Raw genomic sequence first — 19439 nt, 5'->3', positions numbered from 1 at the left:
TTCCTGACATGAATACACAATAGAATATGTGCAGACACACGCACAGCTGTACACACACCCTCTACTAAATTTCATCTAATACATGATAATATATTTGGTTTATTAATATATACGTGCATTCCGACTTATAGTATGCAGAAACATACCAATATGGCAGGGCGCTCTCAGCTGAATAATGTATTATAAGGGTAGTGTGTGTGGGAGATACAGTAGATGTGAGCCTTTCCCACCTCGTCCTTTCGTTATGTAACTTATATCTGTGTACTATATGGAGAGGAAACCTTTACATCTGTTTGACAAATGGGATACTAAGTGATGATTTATTGTCCTAAACATTCCAGCAGGTCAACCCGTCTCAAGTATCCAGATGAGTTTTTGCTGTTATCATAATCCAGTTACAGTCACAGGTTGATTTTTGACTTATTCCTGCCAGCAATAAAACAAAGTGATGTCAGTTTTTTCAAACTTAATGGATAATATATTATTATACCATCATGTTTTCTATAAATTCAGCTTTTTACTGGCTCGCTGTATCAGTTCCACCGCTAGTAATGCGCCACAGCACCCATTCAGCATCATTGACTCCTCTCTCCCCTCATACGCAGGATGGCTTCACCCCTTTGGCAGTGGCCCTACAGCAGGGCCATGACCAGGTCGTCTCCCTGCTACTGGAGAACGATACAAAGGGCAAGGTACGCCTGCCTGCCCTGCACATCGCTGCTCGCAAGGACGACACCAAGGCCGCGGCCCTGCTCCTGCAGAACGACCACAATGCGGATGTTGAGTCCAAGGTGAGCAATCAGCACTGACGCAGTCCATGTCTGGAGCTGGATCTTCAGTTGGTTGGTTTACTTTTTCTTTTTCTTTTTTTTTATCTCTTCGATTATTTGTTTCTTTGAATATTGATGACTTTGATTTTTTTTCTTTGTCAGTTTTTGTTTCTCGTTGCCATTTCTTTCCTTCTTTCCTGTTAAAAAATTGTTTTCAATGCTCTTTTTAGCAGAAAGGGGAAAAGAGTAGAAGTATACTTTAGTTTTTTTGGGCAAGGTTTTGTGTATTAATTCACATTATTAAACATGACGATTTTGGATGGAAGAATTTGTGAATGCGCTGTATGATCATGCTGGAAATAGATTTTAGTTTGAGAGTAGCTCTCTCAATCTTAAAATCTTGGGTACCAACACAAACTTAACGTCTCAGCCTTTTCTGCCATAGATTAGTTTGTACTGAGCTCCTTCTCTCCTCTCTGCTCCTCCACTTCATGTGAGTGGAGGCCTTTTTCTGTTTTTTTTCTCACTAACTGCCCATTCTCTCCTCTCTTGGCTGACTCTATAGATGATGGTGAATAGAACAACAGAGGTACACCTCTACTCTGTACATTATGTAGTCTCTCCATTGCAGTTCATAAAAACTCAGAAAAAACAACAACAACAATCACTTCAGTGCCCCTGACTTGATACAGTAATGTTTCTGCAGCCCTTCGTCACCTCCCCTTTTCCATTTTTGGCTCAATCCCGTCTCCGTCCTCTTCATTGCATCTTTAATGTAGTGGATATCTCTTGTCATTGAGAAACTCAGAGGAGTAGAGCATGTTTCACTAATACTGATTGAGTAAATCCTTAAGCTGGAGGCTCGGGTATCAAGGTTTTCCTTGATTCTAATGGTTTCATGGTGTCCAAAGCTTAAGTTTTTTATTTTTGGTAAAAATCTTTGTTAACAAACTGTTGTCCCAATGTGTCCTGACACAGTCCGTCCATGAAACCGATTAACATGATAACCAGTGTTGGCATGAAAAGTGGTTATCATCCATTGAAAAGCATTGGTTTGTCATTAACCTGCATGGCAATCCAATTCCAATAAAGCAACCCAGCCTTCCAGCAGCAGACTGTTAGTCTAATTTGTTTGCTAGTGTACCCTTTATTGGTTTTTAGTACTTCTAATCCTCAACCCTTGCACCTAAAGCATTTTGCATGGGACCAAAGCAACAAGCTAACTTGATACTGCTTCCGTGGTAATGAGGGCCTCTTCGTCACACCAAAGCCGGGTGGCCACCTCCTCTGTGTGCCTGTCTTGGTTGACATTTGTTTTGAGCTTTTGCAGCCTTATGATTCATTCGAAAAAAAAAAAAAAAAAAAGGCTTTGATGATCTGAGTCTCATGCATTGTGGTAAACAAATTTGCATCGTACTCAGATGGAAGAAAGTTATTGCAGATTTCATTAAAACTACTCTACGTTCACAGGTTAAATACAAGAGGCAGATTTTGCAGTTCATTTAAATTTTGTTGAGCTTGCTTTTTTAATATGATTTGAAATGGTTCAAAGTTGTAGTGTTTTTTTGTTTGGGACAGCAGATACCAGCAGAGTGGGTACACATGTCTGAGACACCTGCTGTCCTCTTAATTTTTGGTTATTTGAAATTGGGACTCCAGTGATTAGCCAGTTTAATGTGAGATTCTCGCCCTCGTCGGACAGATTATTTCCAGTGTCCTTTTGTTGTTTTGACAGCTGTTGCTCACTAAGCCAGGGGGTTTAACCAGGAAATTACTCTCATTTAAGAAGTTAACACATGGAAATTAGGTTCATTTGCAGGACACTTTTTTGCACTCTATAAGTATTAGGATGCTGTGAATGAGATAAGAATAGATTTACAGTAATCACTTCTAAATAACATTTGTCAAAATTGAGTTGTATACTAATGTACACTCAGGCCTACATATTTTGATTAGCTCATTGTGTTAGTTTAATGATCATAAAGGCACAGGCCTTTGTGCACTGAATCTAAAATCCATCTAGTTGGCCCCATGTTTGATGCTTCAGTAACAAGACTTTTTCTACCACTGTTAGAAAAGTCAGGTGTTAGTGTAACAGTGCATAGTGCAGTAGAGTGTTTCCTTGTTTAATGGAGTGTGACTGTACGTCAACCGTAGGCCTGTAGACTGCCATAAAGCCTGAGGTGTTGACTGGTCATGAAGGATGTGTTTCTATTTTTCTAATGTAATGTGTGTTTGTCTGTTTGCATGTGTGTGTTGTCGGGTTTCTTCCATCCTCAGAGTGGTTTCACGCCCCTCCACATCGCAGCACATTATGGCAACATTAACGTGGCCACGCTTCTGCTGAACCGAGGGGCTGCTGTGGACTTCATGGCACGGGTGAGTTTAATGTGCCCTCTGCTGTCTGGGAGGGGTATTAAAAACTTTTAAGGCAAACACTAAGAAATCTGTTTACATTGTAATGCTACATATACTGAAACAATCAACCTACACAGCAGTAAAACAAAGGTATAGTTTCGCTTCTGTAACGATCCCTTTAATGTCATTATCACATTCCTACAAACAAACAACATTAAAAAACACTAATTAATTCTACAATTTGTATCTGTTATGAGCCCTTCAGAATAAAAGTATCAGCCGGAGACACAAAAGTAAAGTATGGGATGTGTGTAGAATTGAATGAAACTAAACAAAACAGAAATGTGCAACAGAAGTTTGCTTTGTCACAGTCACATTGTTAGTATTAATAGTGAGATACAAGTCAAAAGACTGATAGATGGAATAGAAAAAACAGCGCGCAGCACCCTGATAAAGGCAAGATAGCTGAAAATGTTGTGTGTATAAATCATGGTGAACTGGAAAAGTTGTGCAATTCTTTTTAATCCTCATGGGTTTGCATTAAAGCCCACATCGTTATGCACCACCCTGCATTCTCAAAGCTGGTTAGTTAACTAACTAACAAATTATTATTCATTTGAATTAACAAACAAATTCTCCGCTGCCAATTAAATACAGCAGTTTAATTACTGTGATATTCACACCGCCATCGAAGAGTTGCCTAAAGTAAACAGCGGCCTGTAATTATGTCAGCTGGTGTGTGAAGGGGTGCTGGTGTTTGCGATGCTTTTTGACATTAATTGTAGGTTGAGTCCAGAAAGTCCTGCTGCAGCAGTGGAGACAGATGGGATTAAACATTGGAGCTGGTTTACAGCTGTTTGCTTGATAATGAAAGACTGCGTATCTTTATTAAGGAGGGTTTACATTAACGCTGAAATAAAAGTAATACAATCTATTTGCAGACCACTTAATTAAATGTTCTAATATATCAAATTAATTCATTCCATTTAAGTGTGGATGTGTTAAATGGACGAGCATAATGTTAGCTTTCGAGTAAATTGTAGATCATTACATGTGCAGCAGAATCCTAACACAATGTTCCTCTTTTTCATTCAGAATGACATCACGCCGCTTCATGTGGCATCAAAAAGGGGTAATAGCAACATGGTGAAGCTGCTGCTAGACAGAGGGTCCAAAATCGATGCAAAGACCAAGGTGAGACACTTGAAATCAGTTTTCCTCAGAAATTCAGAAATAAGGCTCATGAGGCTGAATTATATGATTTCTACTGTTTGTTTTATATTTTAAATGAGCTGAAGTTCATCAGGCACCCTACATAGGTGTTCGGATCAGTAAAATGTGAAGTTAGTGTTGGGTGGCTGTTATTTCCTTGTCCAAATTTGCCTTTTTTGATGCACTATCAAGTTTATGTGTTCGTATCTCTAGAATTTTAGAAGTTAAAGTGAAATTTGTTTAACATCAGGGAAGCTTAAACATTTGTAAAAACAACAACAACAACAACAACAAAAAAGGGTAGTGATGAGTATTTTTGTGTTTATTTTGATTCTTCTTTTTTAGGATGGACTGACACCTCTTCACTGTGGGGCGAGGAGCGGGCACGCGCAGGTGGTAGAGATCATGCTGGACCGAGGAGCTCCTATCCTGTCCAAGACCAAGGTAGCTACTACGATGATCAATTCAGGAGAGGCTGCTTAGTTCAGAATAGGAAAGAAAAGGACCAAACACGTCACTTGCTCTATTTCACTGGCTCTTATTAAATAGAACAGACTAGAATAGGTCACATTTTTGTTGGAACAGGCCACACATTGTTCATACCACACTAATACATTTGTTTGTATACATCAGCTTTCCTAACCACACAGAGCTATTTGAAATCTGTCATCCAATCAGGTAGCAGGTCTGTTTTTGCTGCTGTAGTGTCGTCGCATTGTCTCCATAACGTCTGTGCGACCTCTCCGGAACAGCCTGTCTCCGCTGCGTAGCCCTACAGTTTGGCCGCGCAGGACGACCAGTGTAACAAAATAGACATTGTTGTAATGACCTCGTTATAACAATGCTTCTGCAACCTTCTCAGCAACTCCCTTCGCAGTCTCTCTGTGCAGCACACGGCCAGGCCCTAACTTCCTGTGTCTGTCTGTCCATCTGTCTATGTGTGCGTCCGTGTGTGTGTTTGTCTCTCCCTCTTTGTCTGGCTGTCTCTTTTTCTCCCCCTCTCTCTCTCTCTCTCTCTTTCTTTCCCTCTCTCCGCCCACTATAGAACGGCCTGTCGCCGCTCCACATGGCCACTCAGGGGGACCACATCAACTGCGTCCAGCTGCTGCTGCTCCAGCACGACGTGCCGGTGGACGACGTCACCAACGACTATCTGACGGCGCTGCACGTTGCCGCCCACTGTGGTCACTACAAGGTGGCCAAGCTCATCGTGGACAAGAAGGCCAACCCGAATGCAAAAGCTCTGGTATGGATCAGAGTCTACGGAGAGAGAGGGTGTGGGTCTGTGAGTGAGAAGTGACAAGGCCATGGTAGAAAACCCCACTCCGCAAATATTGACAGTGAAATGTAGTAGTTAGTTGCTGGTTTCCAAAGGACACTTTCTTTGCTTTTATGTTGAACACATATAGATTAAAATGAAATATTAAATTCAATTAAATACTATTTTCCATTGCATTGCGTAGCTGGTGGTTACAGATGAATTTGTAATATACAGAAGGTGCAAAATGAGCGAACCAGGAGGCTATTACTGTGCTGATATGATGGTTTTAAAGAAGAATGAGAATAGTTTAGGATACTAAAGGTTCTCCTTAAAGAAAACTAAAACGGAGAACTGTGAGAGAAATGAGACAAAAGGGTGAATCAAGGTGGGACATAGTGAAATCTGAAAATGTAAAAGATCTGAATGACACAAATGGTTAAAAATTGATTCTCAAGGACTTTCAGAGAATCTGGATTTTAAAAGGAGTTGAAAAATTCACTCTTCTAAAGGTGCCATTTTCTGAACCAGACATTTCTTTCCTGGCGTATGGTCTGCCTCCCTTTATCAGCCCGTTAAAAGCACTCACACAGTCACAGATATTTTGTGAGTGTAGAGCGTTCGTCTCTTACTGGGTATCAGTGATGTTAGTAGAGCAACAGCTTCACACTGAGTTTTCTCTTTTTTTTTTCTGTGTAGAATGGTTTCACTCCACTTCACATCGCCTGCAAGAAGAACAGAGTTAAAGTGATGGAGCTGTTGCTTAAACATGGGGCGTCTATCCAGGCTGTCACCGAGGTAATTTACCAGAATGGACTTCTTTTACTCGTTCTGTTACTGCTGTTCAGCATTTGTCACCAGAAGTGCTTTCTTTAAATTGTACCTACTGGATTCTGAGCTGTACCCTTCAATACATAATCATGGCATGCCTTTTAATGGGTCTTGTCTTTGTTTGGACCTGATCTTAATACAAATTTGACTTGACTTGATTAATTTAGTTTTTAATGTAATGTTTCATGGTGATCATCTGTTTCCCTGCAGTCTGGCCTGACGCCCATCCATGTGGCAGCCTTCATGGGCCATGAGAACATTGTGAATGCACTGACACACCACGGAGCCTCACCTAACACCACCAATGTAGTGAGTGGATCATTTTTAATGCAGTGTCACGTGTTAGAAGTACTTTTCTTTTCTGATATCTGTTCAAATCCTGCATCACTGCTTATGAAAAGCTCCCTCTGACTCTGTTTCTGTGTTGCCTCCAGCGAGGGGAAACAGCACTCCACATGGCAGCCAGGGCGGGCCAGGCAGACGTAGTCCGATACCTGCTGAAGAACGGAGCCAAGGTGGAGACCAAGTCCAAGGTTAGAACACCGAGCCTCATTATCAATCACTGCGTCAAGGAGAAAACAAACAATGCTAAAACGCTGGGCCAAAAGTCACGTCCTCATTCTCTGCAGGACGACCAGACAGCGCTGCACATCTCCAGTCGGCTGGGGAAAGTTGACATCGTCCAACAGCTGCTGCATTGCGGCGCCTCAGCCAACGCTGCCACCACCTCAGGCTACACTCCCCTTCACCTGGCCGCCCGCGAAGGGCACCAAGATGTTGCTACCATGCTGCTGGAGAACGGAGCCTCACTGTCCTCCTCGACAAAGGCAAGTTGCTTAAAGAATTTTAAATCGAGTGAACGTCACACAGACTCACACTTCTGGTGAACCAAGCATTACATGGCATTACAGAGAACGTCCACTTATTGCAGTGCTTTATTTCTCCACTAGTGGGCATCAGTTTATGTTTCAAAGATGATTGTCTTTCTCAACTAAGAAATGCAAAAATATTCTGTTGTCACAATAATAGCATTTATAGTCTCCAGTTATCAGGCCCATTATCTACCTGTACGCCTCAACCATATTAAATTCGGTCCTGAAAGTATTGTTCCTTTTTTTACCCTTTCAGACAAAGTGTTGATCGGTTTAACAATGTTCACACTCAGGATAGGGTGACCCAGTAATTCAAGACTCGTCTTGTTCTTCTCAGGAGGGATTTTTTTAATCAATGCAGTTTAGCGATAACGTAAAATGAACATTTTTGGTGATAGTGTGGTCGCACATCTGGTTAATAGCACAGGTCAAGGTCAAAAAGAAATGTGAATGAGTCTTTATCAAACTGGTTTGTGCATGTGTGTGGTATGTGGCTGGGGGCTGTCTTTGAAGGTGACCTATGTCAGATTAATGAAGGGTAAACCCCATGGTACTCTCATCCCCTCTCTCTCTGTTTTTCACACACACACACACACACACACACACACACACACACACACACACACACACACACACACACACACACACAGCATCTTTTGGGACATCACCTGAGTCAGCTGTTCAAAGGAAATTATGTCATACCAATGTGGAAACAGAATAATTGGGGGATGGGAAGCATTAAGTGATGTGTATGAAACAAATTTATCATTAAAGTGAAAACTTTTTAAACATTTTAAATTAGGCTATGTATTCAACAGTGTATTTTCTCTAAAACAAGCCTTCATTTAAACACTGACTGTAACCAATCATACAATGAGGTCATGTGTTTCAGAGCGAATCTGTCGGAGCCCCACATTCACAAAATATGACCTAATTCTTTAAATATCTTCACATACACACATGAAGGAAGATTAACATGATATCATTACACAACAATCATTTGTAGATGTGGAATATATGAAGAAGTATGGACCTTCGGCCTTTATAAGGGTATGAAAACCTGTGTGTGTGCTGGTATAACCTACTCATACACATATAATACTCACTTATAGGTTATCACACATTTCAATGTAGTTAATTAAAGTGATTACATAATAGTTCAAAAATAGCAACAACAAAAAATTACTTGAAATGTCATCCAAACATTTTGATTTTAGGATCAAACAGTCTGTTCTGGACTTGAATGGATCGTAGTATGTTTTTATTTGTGAGCTGTTCAACTACAGAGACTTCATGTGTACAAATCTTTTTTTACTTACGTAAAAGTTGTTGTTGCATGAACTTTGTGATTCAGATGGGATGTTTACAACAATGTGAGAAACTATGTTGCTTGTAAAGAGACGCTTGTAAAGAGCTTGATCCCCAAACAGACAAGTCTGACCTACAAGAATTCAAATATTCACTTCCTGTTTAAATACCCATCTGTACTCATCTCACTCTCTTTTTGTATTTTTTTCCATTTTGATCATGTGTCCTGTTTTGCATCCCACAGAAAGGGTTCAGTCCGCTGCATGTGGCTGCAAAGTATGGCAAGATGGAGGTGGCCAGTTTGCTCCTGCAGAAGAGAGCTGCGCCTGATGCTGCGGGAAAGGTGAGAGGAGGAGACTGGTGCACAGCTCACTTTAGGGAGGCGTTCTTGTTTGCAATGTTTTCAGATGTGCTAGTGTTGGAAAACAAGAGCTGTCTGACCTGACCTGCCACAGAAATGACAGGCAACAGGAGCACAAACTCATATTTCTTCAATTCTACAGCAAGGTGTGTCACGATCAGAGACTTAGTTTTCAAATTAACAGCCACCAGGATTATTAGCGGCTGTATGTACAACATATACAGTATGTGTATTCTTATATAAGACAAAGGAGGGTTAGACATGAAATTCTTCCTCTCGAGATCTGGCAGAAATCAGGAAAGCATTCAGATACTCTGACCATTTGTCATTCAGCAAAGTTTCTCTGTCGCCTGCCCTTATCCAACCTGTCTCTGAGAGAGTAAACAGATTCCTTTTGGAGTCGTATTTTCCGAGCTGCAGCTGGACACAGGGGTTGGTGGGAGTGTTTGTGTGGAGGAGCAGCAGGTTTAGGTCTGATCCCAGGGCAACACAGCCAACAGATGCTTGTCTTGTTGCAAAGACCTTGTAGGCAGATTTGTTTTTATTCCCCTGATACACACACACACACACACACACACACACACACACACACACACACACACACACACACACACACACACACACACACACACACACACACACACACACACACACGCACGCACACATATTGACACACTTACTTAACACAGGCCCATTGGCACGAGTTGCATGTGTGTCTGTGCCACCATCTGAGAGCATTTAACATAATGGCAGTCAGGTATGATAATGAAGCTTCCACACTGCTTGGTGGTGGCATGCTATAATCAGTCATATTGTCAAGCACGCAAAGAAATAATCAGGTCTTTATTGCTGTTTAATTGCGCTAATTTTCTTTAGAGGTAAGAAAGACGACAATGATTTATTTTTTTTTTTTCTTACATTTTGACCCAAAATATGAATGTATCCCACAACTCTCCTGTACAGTTGTAACAACACATCACAACATCTCATGACGATCAGGACACACTGTGCAGACTCTAAATATTCAGACCAAGTGTTCTCTGAAATTATGTTATACCACGTGACTCAGTCCTGCAAGCTGAGTCGGCTATAAATTGTGCTGTGTTTAAGGATTACTTTAGGTGTAGCTCAGAAGTGTAATCTACCATTATCTACCTCTTAGTTCGTTGTTTGCAATGTATACCAACGCTATGAGATAAAGTAGTAAAGAAAGTGATACGACAGAAATACGACCTGTAAAGGCCCCCACGGAAATGTGTAGTCACCTCACTTCGATGTTCGAGCCTCATCGAATGGTGGTGTATAATATGTGCAGAGTTTCGACACGAGGGTATCAAAAGCCAACGGGGTCACAATTCTTCACAGTCCTGCCATTTGATCACCACCTGGCATTTGTAAACACCGTTCAGTTTGCCACCAGGCATATTTATAGACTGTCTGCTCTATTTAATAATGGATATCTGTTTTTATTTTATTATCAGTAGATTAACACTTGCATTGCATACACTTACTACCTTGTAGGTTGTCTCTTTTATTGTAGCAGGAAGTGTCGTATTAAGCAACATAATACTGGTGTTCTTATTTACTTGCATGATATTGTCTAACCAGCCATGTGACCCTTCTGTCCCCTGTTCAGCTTACTTTTTTACTCTTATACAGAGTCAAGGTGGATGGGGCATTTAAGTTGTTTATTTTGCAATGGGACACACACACAGTCAGTTCAGGAAGATGGATAGATGGATCGGTACCACTTGCTATCACCACAGCCAAAAAATCCTGCTCTGCATCAGGTTACTATGTTGGCTTGAACAACTTTACATTATAGTCTTGACATTGTGACCATCTAGTGACATAATACGAATACAATAAACTTGCGTATAAAATAGATTAGAATGACTGTGTAACTTTTACAATATCTATATCATAATTGTCTACTCAGTTGTACCAGAACAAGAATATATTCCTTACAAAAGAAAATAAGTCATCCTCTAAATGTGCGCAGGGAAAAGACTATGATGTAATTGGTTCTCTACTGCCACCCTTTGGAGTTTTATAGTAACAGCAGCCATGCTGGATTAACTCAGTCAACAAGCACAAATGAACAGCCTTTACCATTCAAATGGTTGATATAACTACAGACTACTTCACATATTGAAACATACAATCACAATCAGATGAATAAGTAAATACAATTAGATAAATAAGAAAATAAGACCCAAGTGCATACTTGGGATTCAAGTCAAGTCAATTTTATTTATGTAACACAGTTTAAATACAACAACAATTCCCCAAAGTGCTGCACAACATTAAAGACTTAAGATATTTACACCATTAAAGACTAAATAAAACAAAACAAAAATTAATGAAAAGAAAGAATAGCCAGAAACAACTTTGACTAATATGACTTGCAATCATAACCACACACGCTTATACACATGTAAATTAAAACTGTAATGTGTAGTGTATGTGTGGTGTTTGCTTTAGCTAAAGTACACGTTTATACACAGGATAAAGGACTTTTCAGTAAAGTAGGAGACGCCTTGTCCACAAAATAGACTTTTGAAATGAAATTTATTTGCATACTTAAAGATTCAGAATTTTTCAATGATGGAAAAGGTGTAGCAGCGAGGCAATTGCTCTTTTTGTGGGGGAAAAAAAACATCAGGCTCTATTATTAAAATCATAAAACTTTTATGCATGTCTGAAGGAAATCTTTAAATCAAAACAATAACAATGCTTCTGCTGCTAGCACACTAATCCTCCTCTGCCAAAAAACTAAACTGTCACTTCATTGCTGTCCAATGAAAACCATGTATCTCCAATTGTGGTACTTTGCCCGCTCTTCATCTCTGCTTGAGGCCAGCGGCTTGAAGGTACATTAGCTGAACTTACCTAACTCTCCATGTTGGCACCAAATTTAGACAAGGAAGAACAATGTGATCATAGCTGAATCCTATGTTTGAAAAGTTTGACAAAGTTATACCAAGTGTTCATATGTGGATTCGGACAATTCTCCCACTTCTTAAGCGAAACCTAAAAAACAATTGCTGGTGAGTTGACATTTTGGAAATACATTTCGGAGGCCAGCGAGGACACGCTCTCTCTTTGTGTGTCTCTTTTGATAATGGGACCCTCCTCCAGCTCCTTCTAGATTGCAGCATGAAGTTGCTGCTGCAAAGCGTCTCCTGTACTGAATATCTTCCATCAGTCTGATGTTCATCACCCTCCATTTCTTAACATTCTGTGTATCTATGCTTGTGTGTGTGTGTTCAGTGATCTTCTAATCTGGTGTTGTGTTGCATGCTTGTGTGCGTGGATGTGTTTCTGCATTTGTGTGTGTGTGTGTGTGTGTGTGTGTGTGTGTGTGTGTGTGTGTGTGTGTGTGTGTGTGTGTGTGTGTGTGTGTGTGTGTGTGTGCGTGTGTGTGTGTGTGTGTTTTAGAGTGGGCTAACTCCACTGCATGTAGCCGCTCACTACGATAATCAGAGAGTGGCACTGCTGCTGCTGGATCAGGGAGCTTCTCCACACGCTGCCGCCAAGGTATCCACACAAACACACAAAAAAAACTCACACTGGCTTATGCGCTCATCGTCAGCTCATTAACAATGTTGTGTATGTAACGTCCATTTGTATGTATGCAGATCTAATGCTCACTCATTTCCTCCCATTCCCTCTTTTACATCGTGAGTGAATGTGCAGGTGTCCCTTTGTGCTGAGCCAAGTCTTTGAAATCACTCAACCAGCCAGAATTTAGCTCATGCTGTCAACTTATTGGGCTCGCTATATTTTATATTTCTAATAAAACCCAACCAGAAACAGTTTTGCCAGTGAATGTTTAGGGGCTAGTAATGTGCTATACATGTTGTAAATTACTCCCGAGTCAGTCAGTCGTCCAAACCACCCACTTTTTGTCCTTTCTAGAGCTGTAAATTCTGTGTTTCCAATAAAAACAAAAAAAGAATTTAGTTACTGCCCTTGTTGAAGTGCCTGACCCACACAAACACACATGGCAAGTGACATATGGTCAAGTTGTGGTTCGTCTCCTGCTAGGCGTTTGGTAGTCTGTCAAAACCACAAAACAAGTATGAGGCAGAACCAATGAAAATATGGCAGGAAATGCCTGTTTTGGCTGGACCGCCAGCTTACACATTGCCAGAGCAGACTGAAGCTTGTAAAGCTAATTTGTCTTTTTCTCCTTGTCTTCCCTTCCTCGCTGGCTCTGTCTCCTCCTGTCTCTCTTTCTTAATCTGTCTCTATTTATTCAAATACTTCTCTTGCCTCCCTCCTACACTTTTAGTCAATCCTCCCTGCCTTCCTCTCTCTAAGTTTCTCCATCTGTAAGTCGTTTTTCATTCGGCTGGGCTCTAATGTCGTTGCGCTTGGTCTAATTTAGGTGCTTTTGGAAAGGGATCAATCTGTGTGCACTGGAGGAGCCATCTAGAGGCGTTAGCCACACAAATACTAGCAGTGAGTTATCGCATAGTTGTGTCATAAAACATGGGTCATGTGCGATGTCCCACTCAGGAAGGAGGATCTGAAAGTGGGATTTTGAGTAGTGAAATACGTCACCCTTTGCACAACCCTAGAAATGAAACCAGATTTAAAGACGGAGGACAGTTTGAAAATAACGTGTCTTCAGTTTTATACTTTTTAGAGCACAAACACAGAGACAGTGGTGACATAGATGTTCTATAAATATATATGACTCTTCCCTTTTCCATTTAAGCTAAAATCACCCCACTCCTCTGCAGACCTCAAGGCTGCCCAGACATCTGAACAGAGCCCTGCTGCTACCATCAGTGGAGGTCCCATCAGGGAAATGTATTTAGAGTAAATGCTGTTTCTAGTTTAATGATGTCTCTCGATAGTGGCCCAAGTGAGGAAAGTAAGAATGGTACGGTTACCTTTTTAGCTGCTCACCTGTCTTTTCACATTGTCTCCAGCCTTTTTACTGTTGTGTAAATGTGCTGAAGTTAACCTTGTGTTTGAGGTCTTAGATGATTATTCACAAGCTGTTCGAGGAGTCATAGTTCTCCCACTGAAGATAAAACATAAAATGTTTGAATAGAAACAAAATGAATAGAAAGTCCATGGATCTGTCATGCCATGACTACATGGGTTATATGTTAAAATACAAAATGTTGTCATTTTTGGTCAAATATCTGAATCGTGATGAAACTTCCTGTTTATTATTCTGAAGTGCATCTACTCATGTGTTGAAGCTGCTAAACTTAATTCAGGTTTGAGTTGGCACCATGGGTGCAGAAATAAGAGTTGTTGTTTTTTTTTTTAAATTTTCATTACTTTTATTGTAGCTATACATTTTTTGTAGATATAATGAAAATGACTGCCTGATCTAACTGTGACCATAGCGATCCTGCAGCTTTGTCCATGCTTCAGTCTATAATGTATGAAGTGGATTCCATTTTGATTCAAAATGGAGTCAAACACATTATAGAAGAAAACATCCAAAGAAATGATTCCCTGTTTTGTGCAACACTGAGCATAACTAGCCAATCTCAATCACAGTAAACAGATTTTAAAAAAAAAAGAAAAAAAAGAACAGCCATCACATTCATAGAAAAGCTCAGTCCAACCTCCTGACCTGTCCTGGCCTCTGTCTTTCCCACCTCAGAATGGGTACACGCCGCTCCACATCGCTGCCAAAAAGAACCAAATGGACATTGGGACCACACTGCTGGAGTACGGCGCAGACACCAACGCGGTGACGCGGCAAGGCATCAGCCCCATTCACCTGGCAGCGCAGGAGGGCAGCGTGGACCTGGTGTCACTGCTGCTGACCAAGAACGCTAACGTCAACGTGTGCAATAAGGTGGAATGAGTAGCTGCAGCATGTACAGTTGCAAAGAGAGTGTTTATTAATTTACGAAGACTCTACAGTCGCGCAGATGTAGACACGCTTTATGCGCGCAGAGACACATAGCCTGCAGTCTTTGCCAGTATTTACCGACGTAGTCATGTTTGAATGTAGATGAACATTTCTCACCAGCCTCCTCGACAGCATCCTAGCTTTCACCCGGTCACTCTTTACTAAGTAGAAAAACTGATGAATCCTTTGACTTCTTAAACCAGTTTTCTGTTTGCTTGGAGACACAGCGTGTGTCGATTTATATCTATGTTCACACGTTTGCATGTGTCCCTTCTTTTTAAACAGAGCGGACTTACACCCCTCCACTTAGCAGCTCAGGAGGACATGGTCAATGTTGCAGAGGTCCTTCTCAACCACGGGACTGATGTCAACCCACAAACAAAAGTAAAGCTTTCTCAGACACCACACACACACACACACTGATATACACAAGCAGACAGAGGTCTTTTATTCCCTTTTTTTTTTTTTGTTAAGGTTTGATGCAAACTAATATTTTTTTTCCCACCCATCACTGACTTTCCTTGTCTTTGGTTTATAATCTTTTATTTGAACTAGATTTTTTTTGGTATAGTTTTAGTGTATTTGTGGCATCGGAAAAACACACTCACACACTCTCTTGTCCGTAATCATCTCAGGTGCTACATAAATAAAAGATTGATACCTGAGTAGAAGGTGTTCATGTCTTTATGGATACACCTCACACTGCAGCAAACACACAAATGCACATGAACACGTACATGCTGTAATTTTTAGTGATGCTCCCATAATAGGCTGCTCGCGCTCAGACAGACCTGCAGCAGCTGAAGGTTGGGGCTAACACAAGGTTATTTGGTGTGTGTGTGTTTGTGCTGACAGGGCAGTTGTTTACAGCGAATAGGTTATTCACTCACTGATCTCCATTTACCGTTATGCACACACTTTATTCAACTAGGACGTGAAATGTGATGCGGTTTTGAAGTTATATTTAGAATCAGCGACAGCGTGCCGAGAAGAGGCAAATCTTATTTTCTTCCATAGAAAATCATCGGTTTGTGTGCAGAATGATTTTTAAATTCTTACATTATGCACTTTTTAGAATAACAGTCAGTTCTTTTGGAAACTGATGACAATATGATGCATCGTCTTTTTTTACTTTTTTTTTCTCTCCCTTTCATGTCTGTGCCTTTTTGCTCCATATACTATCTTTCATGCAGATGGGTTACACTCCGCTGCACGTTGCTTGTCACTATGGTAATGCGAAGATGGCAAACTTCCTGCTGCAGAACCACGCCAGAGTCAATGGCAAAACCAAGGTAGACAAACACAGATACACGCTGTCTTGTATTATTGATTAAGTGAAGCTCTTTCTGTTTCCACATAATTTATTTGTTCCTTTCCTGGGCTAACCGGTTGTGTTTATGTGTGTTTTTAGAATGGGTACACTCCTCTACACCAAGCAGCTCAGCAGGGCCACACCCACATCATCAACCTGCTGCTTCAGCACGGGGCCTCAGCCAACGATCTCACCGTGGTCGGTGCACTAACACTCTGGCACCGACACACCCTCTCCAACAGAGCTGAAATATTGAATGTTATACGTTTTCTGTGCACCTCCTGTGAATAACTTCCTCTTCGTCTGTCACTGGTCAGAATGGGAACACTGCCCTATCCATCGCCCGTCGTCTCGGGTACATCTCTGTGGTGGACACTCTGAGGCCCGTGACGGATGAAAACCTGACCACCATGGTGAGACACTGTCTTCTCGTCAACAGCATCCCATATAGTTCAATGCACCCAATCTCTATTACATTATCAACCTTCATGTGAGCATTTTCTATAACTTGTGAATAGGTTGAATACGAGAGCCGGTTCAATACATGACATTACATCCTGTATGTGACATTGAGAACTGAGCATGCTAATTAGTAAAACATTGTATTTCATTTTGTTGTGGTTTTGAGTACCCAGATAGTATTAGACATAAAAAAAAAAATTTTTTAAAAATTAAAATGGAAGTGAGAATTTAGCTTCCTCAGTTTAAATGACTAAAAAGCTCTGCAACCAGGAGGTACAGGCATGCAGTGACTAAACACAATGTCGGATAAATGATATCATGTTGGTAGTTTGTTGCATTATGAAGATTGTAGTTTGCTAAAAACTTTATATATGCTTAAGAATATGGTCTTCATTAATGTCAAGTATTTGTCTGTTTCTTATTGAGCAGCTGTGTTAAACTGAATGGTGTGACTGACCTCTTTGCCCAAATTCAAACTTGATCAGTCAGCCAGCAGCATACTGTAAGTGGTGTGTGTGTGTGTGTGTGTGTGTGTGTGTGTGTGTGTGTGTGTGTGTGTGTGTGTGTGTGTGTCTGTGTGTGTGTGTGTGTGTGTGTGTGTGTGTGTGTCTGTGTGTGTGTGTGTGTGTGTGTGTGTGTGTGTGTGTGTGTGTGTGTGTGTGTGTGTCGCATATCAACCTGCGAATCACTCAGTCAGTCACGCTGTGTCACATGTGTGAAGCCGTCCTGATTAAGAGAGAGAAAGGGCTTAGATTGGAGCTTAAGGTTTCTCCTTGCACTGCCGATGTCACTAACAGCAATCTGATCCACACACGTGTCCGGGAGGAGGACGACGGGTAAGAAAATAGGACAGAAAGTGAGGCAGTAGGATGATAAAGAGGTGACAGGAGTGTGATGGGGACAGTGAATGAAGAGGCAGCCAGAGAGGTCACAGAAGATCCAGCACAATCAGTGTCAAAGTGTATTCGTTATATCTGTCCCGACCTACAGTCGTCTAACTTAAAGATCAAGGTCGTTTCGCTACACCTTTCTGTGATTGATCTATTATTCACTGTGCTGTTGTTTTATGTCTCTATTGAACCTACATCTTCAATCTGTGGGACATTGACCAGTCACTTATGTGGGTTAAAAATGGCCTTCAAACGTACGGAGTCAATACTTCTTGCTGTGACAGGGGCCACAGCCAGGTTTAATTTCCTTATTAGGAGATACTGTACATGTTAAGGTCTCACTTTAGCAGCAATCAAAATACTTGTCACTAACTGACAACAGTTGTCTGAGCTTCAGATATATTAAAAGTGGGTAATCTTCAAGATATACATCCTGATTTTCTCATAGAAAATCCCTGCATTTTCCCCTCGACTCGGTGCCGCAGGCAACTGTAAACTGCTCTGACTTTTAAAACATCAACAGTGAGGTTATCAAGATGTTTATGCTTAAATAATGTCATAATTTGTAACTCAAAATTTGCCATTAATAACTGAATAAAATTTGTCCGGAATAGAAATTTTAATGGAAAAAAAAGAATATTGTTTTTGCAAAACTGATTTGTTTGGTCGTCCTTCTGCTTTTCATATTCTCAGAGTGCGTCAGAAAAACACAAAATCAATGTCCCAGAGACCATGAATGAGTTCCTCGACATGTCAGACGATGAAGGTATGTAAAAGTTCTCCCTTCCCGTTATTGAGTACTAAAATTAGATCAATGGATCCTTGCAAATGCTTGTTTGATTTGTTCTTCATATGATATTGCATGACTTCCATATACTGTGTGCTACGTGATGTCATTTTTCATTAACATGTGCATGTTTCACTGTGTGTGTATCCAAATCACACAGTTCGGGCCAATGTGCCAGAAATTCTCAATGAGGAGTCTTTTTCAGATGTTGATGAAGGTATTTGTCTCCAGTTTGAATCTGCTGTTCTGTTGTTTATTTGTTTGTTTTCCTATAACGCAGCGCACTTCAGTATAACTCTGCTGCCTGGTGCTAACTGACAAGCTTGTGCTATACTGCTGTTCAGCTTCGCTGCTCATCAGAACCAGAGTGCACTCACTCAACAGCCAGAACACACACTTTAAATTTACACAGAAAGCTGTGCTTATTCTGTAGTTATTATGCTGTTTAGGCTCCAAGAATCAGACATATACACTCGTAATAATAGTATTCTAATCCCGGGAGCCAATAAGAGGATCAGAGAGGGAAGATATTCTATTGCTTTTGTTTTATTTTGTCATCAGACAAAGAATAAAGTCTCAGCTGTTGCCATTTGATTCCAGGGAACTCATTAGCAAACATAGCAAACATTACATTGTGTAGCTGTTTATTGGTCTTCAACCTGGCGGCTCCTGTTTCTCTTCACAAACTGACACCGTTGAAGTTATTTTCGCCGGGATGTTAAAAAAAACCATGTTATTTTTAACAACTTGCTACCCATAAGTCTCACATTCCTCGCTTCTTCTCCTCATCAGACACTTTGTGATGTGTCATCCAAACTTCGGCGCTGCAGTCGCTTCAAAATAGCTGCTGTGAGAAAATGAAAACGAGGCCAGTGTAACTCGCATTGTAATTCAGATGACAGACGATAAAGAGACCTGCATACGTTCAGTTATATAATCTCGTCTCATTCTGTGTAAAACCTCGACACATTACATAACATCAACAATGGCATGGTTAGCAGTTGACTAGCTGCTGTGGCAATACAGCCAAGTTTATAGCACAAGTCAAGTTTATTGTTCAAGTCAAATTGGTTCAGGCTGCCTACTTCAGTCTTCTGCCGTTTGTTTTGGAACCACAGAGCCAACATG

The 19439-nt window shown here is 40.8% G+C and overlaps 1 protein-coding gene across 13 annotated transcripts in view; it reads left to right on the top strand.

The window, feature by feature from the left end:
* Positions 1–19439, top strand: part of ank3a (ankyrin 3a) — a 97696-nt gene that overhangs the window by 39768 nt on the left and 38489 nt on the right. For 7 of the 13 annotated variants that reach the window (XM_069144494.1, XM_069144495.1, XM_069144492.1 and 4 more), the window contains exons 6-24: positions 606–791; positions 1336–1359; positions 3051–3149; positions 4224–4322; positions 4686–4784; positions 5386–5586; positions 6298–6396; positions 6640–6738; positions 6864–6962; positions 7059–7256; positions 8854–8952; positions 12412–12510; positions 14606–14803; positions 15146–15244; positions 16054–16152; positions 16272–16370; positions 16490–16585; positions 18218–18290; positions 18472–18528. In XM_069144494.1, coding sequence (XP_069000595.1) covers positions 606–791; positions 1336–1359; positions 3051–3149; positions 4224–4322; positions 4686–4784; positions 5386–5586; positions 6298–6396; positions 6640–6738; positions 6864–6962; positions 7059–7256; positions 8854–8952; positions 12412–12510; positions 14606–14803; positions 15146–15244; positions 16054–16152; positions 16272–16370; positions 16490–16585; positions 18218–18290; positions 18472–18528 — 2122 coding nt within the window. The remainder of the gene's footprint in view (positions 1–605; positions 792–1335; positions 1360–3050; positions 3150–4223; positions 4323–4685; positions 4785–5385; positions 5587–6297; positions 6397–6639; positions 6739–6863; positions 6963–7058; positions 7257–8853; positions 8953–12411; positions 12511–14605; positions 14804–15145; positions 15245–16053; positions 16153–16271; positions 16371–16489; positions 16586–18217; positions 18291–18471; positions 18529–19439) is intronic. The other 6 variants (XM_069144496.1, XM_069144488.1, XM_069144491.1 and 3 more) reach the window with 5 other exon arrangements.

The sequence above is a fragment of the Embiotoca jacksoni genome, unplaced genomic scaffold (genome assembly GCF_022577435.1).
Source record: "Embiotoca jacksoni isolate LCO1_2020_lvr unplaced genomic scaffold, fEmbJac1.0.p SCAF_12, whole genome shotgun sequence".
Lineage (NCBI taxonomy): Eukaryota > Metazoa > Chordata > Actinopteri > Embiotocidae > Embiotoca > Embiotoca jacksoni.
This window is presented reverse-complemented; position numbering and strand designations above follow the sequence as displayed.